The sequence below is a fragment of the Dryobates pubescens genome, chromosome 17 (genome assembly GCF_014839835.1).
Source record: "Dryobates pubescens isolate bDryPub1 chromosome 17, bDryPub1.pri, whole genome shotgun sequence".
Taxonomy (NCBI): domain Eukaryota; kingdom Metazoa; phylum Chordata; class Aves; order Piciformes; family Picidae; genus Dryobates; species Dryobates pubescens.
In genome coordinates this window covers 1,370,500-1,382,592 of record NC_071628.1, presented here as the reverse complement: position 1 = coordinate 1,382,592, position 12,093 = coordinate 1,370,500, and the positions used below count along the sequence as shown (strand labels likewise).

Genomic DNA, 12,093 nt, shown 5'->3' with positions numbered 1-12,093 from the left:
GGCTTTGTACAAATGAGCTCTTGAACCAGGGCAGTACCTGTGTGACACAACGCAGAATAACACAGTATTGGTGTGGCCAGCAAGGCTGTGCACAAATCTAGCAGAGCTCCTGTAAGGCCTCAGCCTCTTCAGTGGCTGCTCATCAGTGGGGCAGAAGGGCTCACGCTGGCTGGGTAGGCCTCCTGATGTAACCCCTAGGTAAACCAAAGGGGAAATAGCAGCAGCAAAATCGTTTCACCTACTTCATGCTCTCAGCCAGGCCGGCTGTCGGCAGGAAGAGGCTGACACCATAGGCAATAAGGTGGACGCCATGACAGAAAGCGAGGCCCAGCGAGGGTCCAAGGCGACCCCACAGCACGTAACCCTCCACCCACCTGGGCTGCCAACGCAGGGAACAACCTGGGCGATGACACAGGAGCAGCTAAGCCCGCGAGGTCCCAAATGGCCACGCCCTACGCAGAAGCGGGGCCCGACGCCTGCAGGCCCTGCCCAGGCCCCTCCCGACGCCTGCAGGCCCTGCCCAGGCCCCTCCCGCCGCCGCGCCTCGCCCCGCCCCTCCTGCCTGTTTATCCACAGGCTGTGCACGTGGTGGCTGTGCCGCGCCATTGGCCCTCGCGCCAGGGAGCTGCAGCCGCCCTGCCAATCGAGGCGCTGTCCACGCGCGGCCGTCCGCACCCGATTGGCTCTGCCGCGGCGATCACGCAGCGTGACGCACTCCAAGTGTGCGCCCTCCAAGAAGCCAATGAAGAGGAGACCTAGAGGCAGCCCGCGGCGAATAGTAGGGCGAGGGCCTGACGGATGACCAATGAGGAGCGGGCTAGGGCGGGACTTTCCGCTGCAGGGTCTGGCGGAGACGGGCGGGTTTTAAAGCAACCGTCGACGGCGGCCGCAGGCTTGCCCCGGAGCCGGGGAGCGATGGCGGCCGGGCCGGGCCAGGGCCCCGGGGCCGGCGGGACGGTGAAGACGCTGGCCCTGGTGCTGGAGGACGAGGCCCGGCGCAGCGGTAGCGGCGGCGGCTACTGCAGCGGGGACACGGTATCCGGCCAGGTGCTGTTGGAGCTGGCGGGTCCGCTGCCGCTCCGCGGACTGCGCCTGGAGGCCGCCGGTCGGGCCCGCGTCGCTTGGAGCGAGAGCTCGGGCGCCGTCCCCGGGGCGGGAACCTGGGGGGTGGCGGTGAGGGCGCCGGGGCCGGGACCGCGGCGGGAGGCGGAGGTGCGATACCTGGACATCCGACAGAGCCTCCTGCAGGAGCCACCTGAAGGTGAGGGGCGACGAGGGGGGAAGGAGTGGGAGGCTCCGGGCGACATAGCTAGGTGGGGGCGCGGGCCCAATCCCGGGGCGGGGGGGTTCCTGCGCGGCTGCCATGTGAGCTCCGGGGACTGCCCGCCCGCCGCAGCGACAGCGGGGGTGGGACCGGGGGCCCTGACGCCTCCTTCACGGGGGCAAGGCGGCAGGGTAGGGCGCTGTGGACGAGCCCCCTTGCTGCCCGGGCGTGGTGGAGGGGCCGCAGGGTATCCCGTCGCTGGGAGGAGTCCACGCCTGCTTTTCCCAGAAAGGGCGAAGGATGAGGGTTGAAACCTTTTCCGAGGAGATCTGGGTATCAGACTTGGATGCTGAGAAACGGCGTGAGGCCTGGGTAGGTGTCCTGCCAACGAGGACGTCATTCCCGCAACCTCTGGCTGGTGTAGCTGCAGCTTTCACGTGTATGCCCAGGGGAGGCTGGCTACAGTTGGCACTCGATTGTGTGTGTAGACGGCTGGAAAATGCGGAACGGGGCCAGAAGGAAAGTCCGCAGCTGTTTCCTACATTGCGCTGGTTTCCTGCAGAGGTTGACTCTTCTGGAAATTGCGTTGTGCACCGGCGAGTTCGTTGTGCTCTGTAAGCAAGCATCTGGGAAGCTGCTCCTGGAAGCCACTCGAAGCAGTCGGCCCCCTTTTGCAGTGGCTTGAGACAGCAGAGGAAGCTCTTTATGCATTGGTCACTCTAACTGGCGGCTTTGTCACAGGCACTGCAGCACTACGGCAGTACTGAAAAACTGAAATGAAATGGCATTTTGGTGTGTAAGGGTTAAGCACATCTCAGCCCGTAGGAAATATACATACAGGCCTTTAAAAACTGTGTTAACACTTAGGCCCTCTATGAATATGTTAACAGTATTTCATAATGCTGACCTTAAACTGCAGCATTTTAGCACAACAGTTAGTTGAATTGTTAATTGAAAAACTATATTAATTTGTCATCTGCTGAAAAGGAAAACAAACTTTATGCTTTCCAGAAGCCATTTTGGATTAGAATTTGGCCAGAGTCCTGAACTGAAACTCAAGGTCTCCACGTTTCCTTGACTTTTTTTTTTCATTGAAATCGCTACATAGCATAAATAAAGCATGGGCTTTAATCCAGAACCCACTGGGATCAATCAAAACTTGTCCTAGGCCCTTGCATCTGGGTGTTTGGGTACATAAATAATTTAGAGAAGCTGTGCTTTATTCTATTTATGGAATAACTAAAACATACTGTTCATTTTTATCCAACAGGTGAGGAAAGCTTAATTCTTCTAGATGGAAGACACGAATTTCCCTTCAGCTTTCAGCTCCCCCAAGAGTAAGTTAAATAATCCAACCTGAAGGGATTGTGCTGGCCACTGCTCGTTGTGGAACATTAACTTAATGTAATTGGATTTGTGGTGTGGTGGTGTTGTTTTTTAATATCAAACTGATAAGTCAGCTTTACGTGTTTGTTTTAATCAGCCACCACCCAGACATGTTTGCTTTGGTTTCCCCAAGGCCCTAAAAGTCCACGCTCTAAACTAGTGAACATCTATGTACACAGGAGTATTCATGTTTGGAACTGGTTTATAAACTGAAGGTGATGCTTTTATGTCTGCTTGTTTCAGACCTCTGGTGACCTCTTTTACTGGGAAGTATGGCAGTATTCAGTACTATGTGAAAGCAGTTCTGGAGAGACCTGCAGTACCTGATCAGAGCGTACAGACGGAGCTTCAGGTCATTAGCCATATCGACGTCAGTTCTCCAGCTTTATTGGTAAGAGGGTCCTCTGCTCCTCCTCCCCCTTCCAGAGCCAGCTGCAAAAAACACACATTTCCAAGATGCATTCACATCCAGCCATAACCATTTCCATGTTATTCTGGAGTGTCATTTTCTGACTTCTGAAAGCATATAAGCTCCCTAAGCTTTTCTCTATAAATAGATGATCTTAGGTTGTGTGAATAACAGAGTGGCTTTTTTTAATACCATTGATTACATCCCTGCTGGCAGAGATGCTCTTGCCAATAAGTTATGCAGGCTTCAGATGCATAAATAAGGCTTAATAATACTAATGCAGAAGCATGAAGTAGTTACTCTTACCAGAGCAACTACATTCACAGGGCTGCAGTGTCCTAAACTCTACAATAATAGTAGGTTGAGGAACAGTAATTAGAGAAGAGTATTAATCATGCCCAGGCTGTCATTTATGCTGTGGCCATTATGTTACATATCCTTCCATTCTGCATGTCGTTTTCTAACATTAAGTGCATGCATGCAGCTGCTTCAGAGATCTTTTCTGTTATTTCCTTATGACAGATTTGGCCACATGAAAGCATTGAGTTTCTAATAAGCACTAGAAATACTGTAGAGTAATAAGAAAGATCAGGCATTAAGTAATGAGAAAATAGGCAAGATGGAAGCTAATGAGCTGGATTCTTTTATCTCAACCCATATTATGAAAATAATATAAAATTATACCTTGCACTTTCATGATAGCAACTGGATCTGAATGGTTATTCATTTAAATATGAATGAGCAATTTCTATTTTATTTAAAATGCTGGGACAATTTTAACATTTCCTCATGATGTGAACATAGATAGGAGAGCTTTGAGAAGCTTTTATGATTTGCAACCTTTGCAGAGAGAAGTTGAAGTACTTTGGCAGTGACAGTCTTTATGTTCAACAACGTATGTTAGAAGTACGATCACACCCAGATACTGCAGGGATAGAGCAGAGGGGTGTAGGTAGTGTCTGTCTTGATGGATTCCAAGGCTACCACCAAAAAAGCGCAAAACACTAATGTTACATTTCATAATTACACTGACTGGGCACTGGGTGCCCAGTAAATCATTTTAAGTAGCTTGAATGCAGGCTTGGAACCATGTGTAAATGTCATCTAATGAGACAGTCCCCAAGAATAATTACGATGGTTTTGTCATAAGCCTGATACTTTGGGGGTTTGTGTGGCTTACGAGTCCTGAAGATGCATCACCTTAGCCCAGTGTGTGTACATTTGGCCTTTCTTAGGAGGGATACAGAGCTAAAAGCAGTTCTTCCACTTTACTATTAATTGCAGATGAAATTAACTGCATTCTTCTGCACTGAGGAACATGGGCATAAACAGCACAGTGCTGCATTAAACCTGTTAGAAGTCACACCCGTCAAAGTGTCTAAATCAGTCTTTCTGAAGACTTGCAGCGTGCATTCCAGTGCACACTGGTGTTCAGTGCTTGAAATGGTCTAAGTGCAGACTGGGATTCTGAAGCAGCCATGTGTTCTGACAGCTAAATCTTGGTTCCATTTTAACATGGCAGCAAAGCTCCAGTCACATTGAGTACTTCAGTGACTGCAATCGAGTGGATTTTAGGTCTAGATTAAATGATTGATGTGCATAACATTAAATGGCAAGGGATTGATAGCTTTATGCCATAAAATGAAAAATACTCTATATTTTATAGACACCTGTCCTAAGAAGTCAGGAGAAGATGGTTGGCTGTTGGTTTTTCACTTCTGGGCCAGTGTCTCTCAGTGCCAAAATTGAGAGGAAGGGATACTGTAATGGTAAGAGTAGTTCTCATCGAAATGTGAATATTAAGCTTCTGATAAATTCAGTTCTTTTCATCTCTGTGAAGCCAGCACTTTATAATTGAAAGACTATTTCCATTTGGTAGGTAGTAAATTCAGATGTGTATGAACTTAAATTAAGAAAAATCATTTTGCCTTTCCCTTCACTCCCCCCTTGGGAATATAAATTGAAAGGCAGTCCTGTTAGTAATCTTCTGGGAAAACCATGTGTGTACATCTGAATGTAAAGAATATCAAAATGCTTTTATTTGGGATCAAATACTTAACTGGGGCTACAATCAGGCTCTTATGTCCTGGGTGTAGGTTTACACTTCTGTCAGAAAGAGCTTTAGCAGCTTCTTCGTCATCTTGATCACATTAGATACACTGAGGAAATAAAACATCCTGAAACTGAGTTAGTACTCCATAAAAGGGAGATTGGCACATAATTAGCAAATAAAGCTTTTACAGCTTGTTCATATTATGCTCAGTGTTTCAAAATGAATCATTGTTTATACGTGCAAAGTAGTAGGTGGCTGTAATTCTGCCTGGATACCACTCTGCAGAAAATCAGTAAATAAAACAAGCCTGGCTTGAGGAAACTAACAAGTATTGTTCTCACAACACTGCAGATGATGTACGTGCTGCATAACATGCTTTGATACACCCTGAGGAAAGTTGGTAAATGCAGATTATTCACTGGACTTCTTGTGTCTTTAAGGGGAAGCCATACCAATCTATGCAGAAATTGAGAACTGCTCCTCTCGTTTGATCGTTCCAAAAGCTGCCATTTTCCAAACACAAACTTACCTGGCCAGTGGGAAGACAAAAACTTTCCGTCAGATGGTTGCCAACGTCCGAGGAAACCACATTGCCTCGGGGAGTACAGATACCTGGAATGGGAAAACTCTGAAAATCCCACCTGTGTCCCCCTCTATACTTGACTGCTGCATTATTAGAGTAGAATATTCATTAGCTGTAAGTATGGATTTCTACTGCAATGTACATAGCCTTGAATACTACATTGAGGTGGGCACAGAAGATTTTTCTCTACTGAGCAGCTATTAGATTATGTAAAACAATTAATCTAAATAACATACATGCCCCATAGGTGTCTACATAGATGAATGTTGTGAAGAGACCCTGAAATAGAAAGATAGTAATAAATGGGGAAAATGGAAAGATCTTTCTGAGGAAAGAGCAGCTTGCTTAGAGACCTGCAGGAATTACCAGGGAAAAGTAGTTCAAGATGCATGGGTTCCCCTAGTGAGTCTTTCCACAAATGGGGAGATGGGACTGAAAGTCAAGTGCTTAATTATTTTTGGTTTGTATTTTTTTTAATGTCATCTAGGCACAAGGTACAGAAAGAAGGAAGCTGCTAAAAATAAGGAAAGCTGTCAGAGTATTAGCTAAACAGAGATGAGGAAAGTCCTGATTTTTAAACACTCTAGTGTGGGGAGTAGGATAGCTTCTAGGAGCAGGAATTCAATAGGGTCTCACATGATGTTTTTTTCTTTTATCTGGGGGTTGTCACATAGGTGTATATCCATATTCCTGGTGCTAAGAAATTGATGATTGAAATGCCTCTGGTGATTGGTACTATTCCATGTATTGGATTTTCAAGCAGAAACTCCAGCATTACCAGCCAGTTTAGTATGGATATGAGTTGGCTGGCACTGACCATGCCAGAACACCCTGAAGGTAATACATATTGAACTCTCTTTAATACAACATAGCGCTGTCTGCAACAGAAGGATAATAGTGCCAGTTTAAGGGCACTTGCTAGGGATGCAGGCCATTAAAGCCTGACTCATGAGAAAGGAGGCACAGAAATCTAAGTCAAGACCTAAAAGGACTCCAGCCTTTAAGTCTCTTTTTACCCCTAGCTAGTGACTTTCAGGTGAATCTTGAAATAACAAGCTTCTGATAGTGGGGATTCTCCTTTGGAGGTGGAGACCTTAAAGTTGATCATTACTGAGTATGTCTTGACAGAACACAGGTTTGTTGCTGGAGTAAGCCCTAACAGTATCTGTAGTGTTCCTGCTGAATTACCCAAGCTTACTAAAAATATCACTCTAGTTGCAGTGTTGGAGTCTAGGGCACTTCATACCATTTGGCAGTTGTACAGTGTTTAACAAATGCAGTCTTCATGGTCTTGGATACTGTACCAGATTGTTGTCTTGCCATGAGTGAACAGTTTGAAATTTGACAATAGCATCTCTTGTGTTTCAGCACCACCAAATTATGCTGATGTAGTGTCTGAAGAAGAGTTCTCCAGACATGTTCCTGCTTATCCACTACCAATTGACTGTGAGGAACAATTGTGTTGTCCTGTCTTTGCTTACATACAAGAGTTCCGGTTTCAGCCTCCACCTCTTTATTCAGAGGTAAAAAAATAAACAGCAGGTGGTGGTTTTATTGTCAGAAGTCAAAAAAAAGCAACCCCCAGAGAGAAGTGCAAGAATTATAGGCAGTAACTGTTGCCTTTCTTCTCTCTGTAGATTGATCCCCATCCAACTGATGTAGAAGAAACACAGCCAGTTTCATTCATGCTCTGAAGAGGATTTGTAATGAGCATCATGATGAATGTCTTAATCTTTCTGCTGCTTAAGCTGATAGTGCAGCTAAAAAGGAAATAGTTTTCTTTTTCAAAACTTAAGTTTGTGTAAAAGAAAGGCAGAGAAGGACGGAGAGGGAGGTACGAGCATGTTTGGAAGAGAATCTGCTGGATTAGTCTGCACAAAGGAGATTGGAGCAGCAATGGATACTTGAGAAGCACTCAAAAATGCTGAATGCTCTCTAAAAAGTGGATGTGCTACATAAAGTAGGAGGAGGAGATGAAAGGATCTTCTGAAGAGAAAAGAATGTATATTTTGTTTGGACACTGGAAGAATTTCTCTCATCATGTTGATGTTGAGAACTTTGGTAGCAAAAACTTGTGTCATAGAACAGAATGTGGGGTAAGAAAACATTTCCAAAAGGTTCCAGTGTTCAAGGGGCTTCAGTTTTGCACTGTCTGCATCCAAGAAAGGAACACTACTGAAATGTGGAGCGAAGCCTTCACTCTAGCTTAACTATTTCATGAGAACCTGCCCTTCTACCAACTGCCAAGCGGTACTGTTTCATCATTCGTAATGATCCTGAAGACATCGTGGATGACAGAATAGCTGTTACGCAATAGCATGAAGGCAACTGTCTGCTGAAGGAGAGACACGTGTGTGTAGAAGAACATGGAACTTGGACAAGAGCTTATGCACTATGCTTTCTTTCAAGGGATTTCTTAAGGGAATTATTCTATCCTCTTCTACTGTGAGTTGTTTTTCTGCATCTTAAGCCTATGGATAGCATGCTAAGGGTAAGCATGGCAAGGGAGAAGCCTTTTGCCAGCAGCAGGTGTACTTAGCAAAATGGACAATACTTATTTATTCAGAAGCCTTTATAAGCCTACCTCTGTTTTGGATATTTACTTACGGTCAGATTTGAGACCAAAAGAAGTCTTGTTAAAGCTCCAGTACTTTAAGGTTCTAAAAGGGACCCTAAATGGTTTCTGTTGTGGTTAGTGAATGAGACAGGAAGCATAGGGAGAGGTGTAAATATACCCAGAATAGACATCGCTTAGAACTGAAGTGAAAGCGGACATCAGGGGAACAAAGTCCTCTAGAAACGGCACAAAGCTTTTCATTACTCCTGCATTTTTGTCTAGAGATCTGGTGTCAGGGGCTGCACTGGTCATGTGCTATCCATGCTAATTTCTTTGTGTGGTTCCTTGTTTGTTTTTTGCTGTTGAATTTTGTTTTGGTGCAATATTTAAATGTTTTCTTCCTCAGGTCATTAGAACAGTGAGAGAGTTTGTTGCTGCTAAGAGTGAAGGCACAGCATTTTACTTGGCCCTTCTGCTGCCTTCAGTTAAAGTAGAATGTTTGCTTCCTGCCAAGCATCAATTGGAAGAAGTAAGCCACCATCAACCGATCGCTTCAAGAAGCAGAAACAGCGTTCGCCATGTGCACGTTTACAGTCAAGCCTCTAAAGTACAGGGGATTTTGAACTCCCAGGACTACTCCATATGTCTTACCGAAGGGTTTGGGTTCAAAACCTGGTGCTTCATGTGGTGAAACATTGTACTTTCTGGTAACTACAAGAAGAGTGAGTAGGTTTCCATCGTTTCATCAGTAACTGCAGCCTAAGAAAGTTTACCTGGTTTTCTATGACATCTGAAGCAGGGATTTTTCTACAGGCACACATGGAGATATATTTTTAGTCTTCTAGTATGACTTCCTTACATTGTCTGATTCCTAGCACTTCACCTCAAGTCACATCAGTGGAAAAGACAAAACTGATTGAGATTTGTGTTTCCAAACTGCAGTTATCTTTCCATTTGCAACTTTAAGTCATGTCTTCTATAGCAAATGCAGCTTTAACCCAAATGTGAGTGCATGTGTAAGGAAGGACAGCCTTGAAGAAAGGAGCATTTGTGGCAAGTCTCAAGATGTAGCTCTCATGCCTTTTTCTTTCCTGGTGTGCCCATACAATCAATGCAGGATTTTCATTCACATCACCTGGAAAGGGAACAAGCATATTTTCCATACACAGATACCATTCTAGTTACTTGAAAAGCAATGTGGCTGGCTCTCAACTTGCATGTTCATAATTCCAAATACTAGCTTCAGGAGCAGTGGGTGCTTTGGTGGACTGGAATACCCACGACAGGTGATGTGTGCTGCCTGGTATAAACACGGTCAAGCAAACAAGAGCATGAAGGGTAAAGACGTTCTGGGTTTTGGGGTTTGTTTGTTTTCCTTTTTCTACATTCTTTGGTTTTTTTTTTCTGTTATTATTTGCAGATAAACTGTGGCCTTAGATTGTTTGCTGCAAAAAAAATAAAGACAACTAGACTGTGTTTCCTTGGAAGCACAGGTGCCCCTTCAAAGGAGGGGTGAAAACAAGATTAAATTCTGCTCTCTGACACTTGGCTTAGTGCAGAAATTGATCCTTAAAATAATCAGTTTGCACAATAATAAGTTCAATATGCAGGGGCTTTGTTTTGATAACTGTGAAACAGTTTAAAAGAGACTAAAAGAAAAAAACCAACCATGCTGTTTAACACACAGGAACATGATTGTATTTTGTACTGAGGAGTGAGCCCTATGGGTTCTTTGTTAATAAAAGTGTCAAACCTACACAGAGCTCTTCCTCTCTTTTTTTGCTGTTACTTGGTTTTGTGTCTTCAAGTCACTGCACTGTCAGATTCCTGTATTCTTCCAACTTTGCCTTCATCTGTCATTAGTTTCCTGAACTATGTTTAACCAAGGCTTAGAACAACATTAAACATGGCCTGCTCCCACCTACAGTTACTAATCTACAGGACTTGGTTGTGGGTATCTTGCCCATAGTGGCCAAAGTGGCAGGATGTGTGCTCTTGACTGGATTTTTCAGCTCATGTATTAATCTTACAGGGTGTTTTGCTTCCTTCAGACAAGATTATCTCTGCTGCATAGTTCATTGGTCCCTAATACAGCAGAACAACCTTGCAACCATAACAGAGAATGACTAAAGCAGACTACCTCCTACCACGGGAACTGGGACATTTTATCTGCCATGTAGTTCACCTTTAGGTTTCTCAGGCTCACCCTGGCTTACCAGAAATGAGATGATGAAACCTCTGTCAGGCTTCTGCTTCCCAAAGATTTGCAGAACAACAAAGCTGAATTCTTCCTGTTTCCCCTTCTGAGGGAGGACAGTAGACCTTTCCTTGGAAAATCAAAGCAAAGATGCTGTTCAGCAGCATGTGTTCAAGCACTACAGCTGGTAGAAGGGGTCTTGGAAATGAAAGGGCAAAACCTCAAATATTCTCAAATGTTTCTCACTAAAGGGTGCTGAAGTCTCACCAAGTTCCACAGTAGCAATTCATCAACTGTTAAGTTTTACAGGGGACTATTTCTATTGACAAGCTGTAATTGTCTATAATAAAGTACAGTGTTTAAGCAGGTAGTAACTGATGTGCTCTGCCATAGAGGGGTAGAGCAGATACTGCAGACCTGGTGCCTTTGATGTTTGTATGGAAAAGCACAACTCAACAGAGTAGGAGAGATCATGTAGTTAACTGCTAGGGCATGTTCCATTACTTCACCACACGATTTGAACAGCAAAAGGCAACATCTAACTCGTTTTGTAAAATCTCTGCTATATATATGCACCAAGAAGGAAGTGTGTGGGGAGCATTTTTGCTTTGAAGATAATCACCTGCTCTACTACCCAAAACAAAAAAAACCCACAGCAGAAATAGCTACTTTCTAGCAAAATCCTCATTTTTGGTGCACTCCTTGGGCTAGTGAATGAGCAGAGGAACATAGAAACCAGCTTTGAGGCTGCTGCATTTTCTAAAGCTGATTACATAATCCATTAACATCAACACAGTGCAGACTACTGCACAGAGCAGATTCCCTGAAGAACTCCTTAGGCCTGTGATGAACCCAGTCACTCCCTTTCAATGTTTAAATGTTATACATTCTTGTTCCCAACTATGCAGTCAGTGGTCACGATTTCTAAATGATAGATAAGAGCTGATAAATCTCTGAGCACCCATCCCTTCACAAGAAAAAGAGGAAACCCTCCTTAATTTTGGTTTGTACTCAACCATCTGGCTGACTATAGGGTTAGAAGACCATGAAATGCAAGCTGAAATTCGGAGCAAGGGCTGGTGCTTGATAGATACCTACACATGGATTGCCTCAGGTTTTAACCTGAACACTAAAACGAGCCACATGTGCTGGAATACTTTCACTGGCATGAGTTCACGTCAGACACACAACATGCACAGACAGGATGCAGATATGCAAGCTAAAGCCAGCCAAATATTTTTTGGCTCTGAAAAATCTCTCATTATTTTACAAGGCCTTGGAACAGCATCAGCCTCCCCAGAAATTAAGCGCTGGGCACAGAGAGAGGTGGCTTGCCACGGACTGTTGCGGACAAGGGGTGATCCTTTTCCAGTGCTCACTTCTCTGATCCACAGGCTTTCCCAAAAATGAGGAGCATTTCCTCATTTCCCTGCTTCAGGGAAGGTGAAGGAGGAGGTCTAAGAGCTGGTGGTGGGAACTGAAGCACAGGCAAAAGGACAGTATTTTAACTGAAAGGTCTTAAACAGGGTGGCCTCACACCCAGAAACATCCCAGGTTTCTGTGCAGGCCAGTCCTATTTGCTGTCACATCTAGAGTCAGGTTATGTCAGTCACGAAACACAGACCACGGCGTGAGGAGAAAGTG

At 44.8% G+C, this 12,093-nt stretch overlaps 1 protein-coding gene across 1 annotated transcript; it reads left to right on the top strand.

Annotated features, from left to right (window-relative positions):
* Positions 1-742: 742 nt before the first annotated feature.
* ARRDC4 (arrestin domain containing 4) lies at positions 743-7,577 on the top strand. Its single transcript, XM_009899022.2, has 8 exons — positions 743-1,261; positions 2,535-2,601; positions 2,894-3,041; positions 4,726-4,828; positions 5,553-5,809; positions 6,370-6,532; positions 7,064-7,218; positions 7,333-7,577. Exons 1-8 carry the CDS (start codon positions 799-801, stop codon positions 7,387-7,389), a joined length of 1,413 nt encoding a protein of 470 aa, XP_009897324.2. The 5' UTR covers positions 743-798; the 3' UTR covers positions 7,390-7,577.
* The last annotated feature ends 4,516 nt before the right edge of the window (positions 7,578-12,093 follow it).

Bases quoted from the DNA above. Each gene is read 5' to 3' on its own strand.
- ARRDC4 (XM_009899022.2), top strand. From the start codon at position 799: ATGACCAATGAGGAGCGGGCTAGGGCGGGACTTTCCGCTGCAGGGTCT. The intron at 1,262-2,534 runs GTGAGGGGCGAC...TTTATCCAACAG, and splicing joins CCTGCAGGAGCCACCTGAAG to GTGAGGAAAGCTTAATTCTT. The intron at 2,602-2,893 runs GTAAGTTAAATA...TGCTTGTTTCAG, and splicing joins AGCTTTCAGCTCCCCCAAGA to ACCTCTGGTGACCTCTTTTA.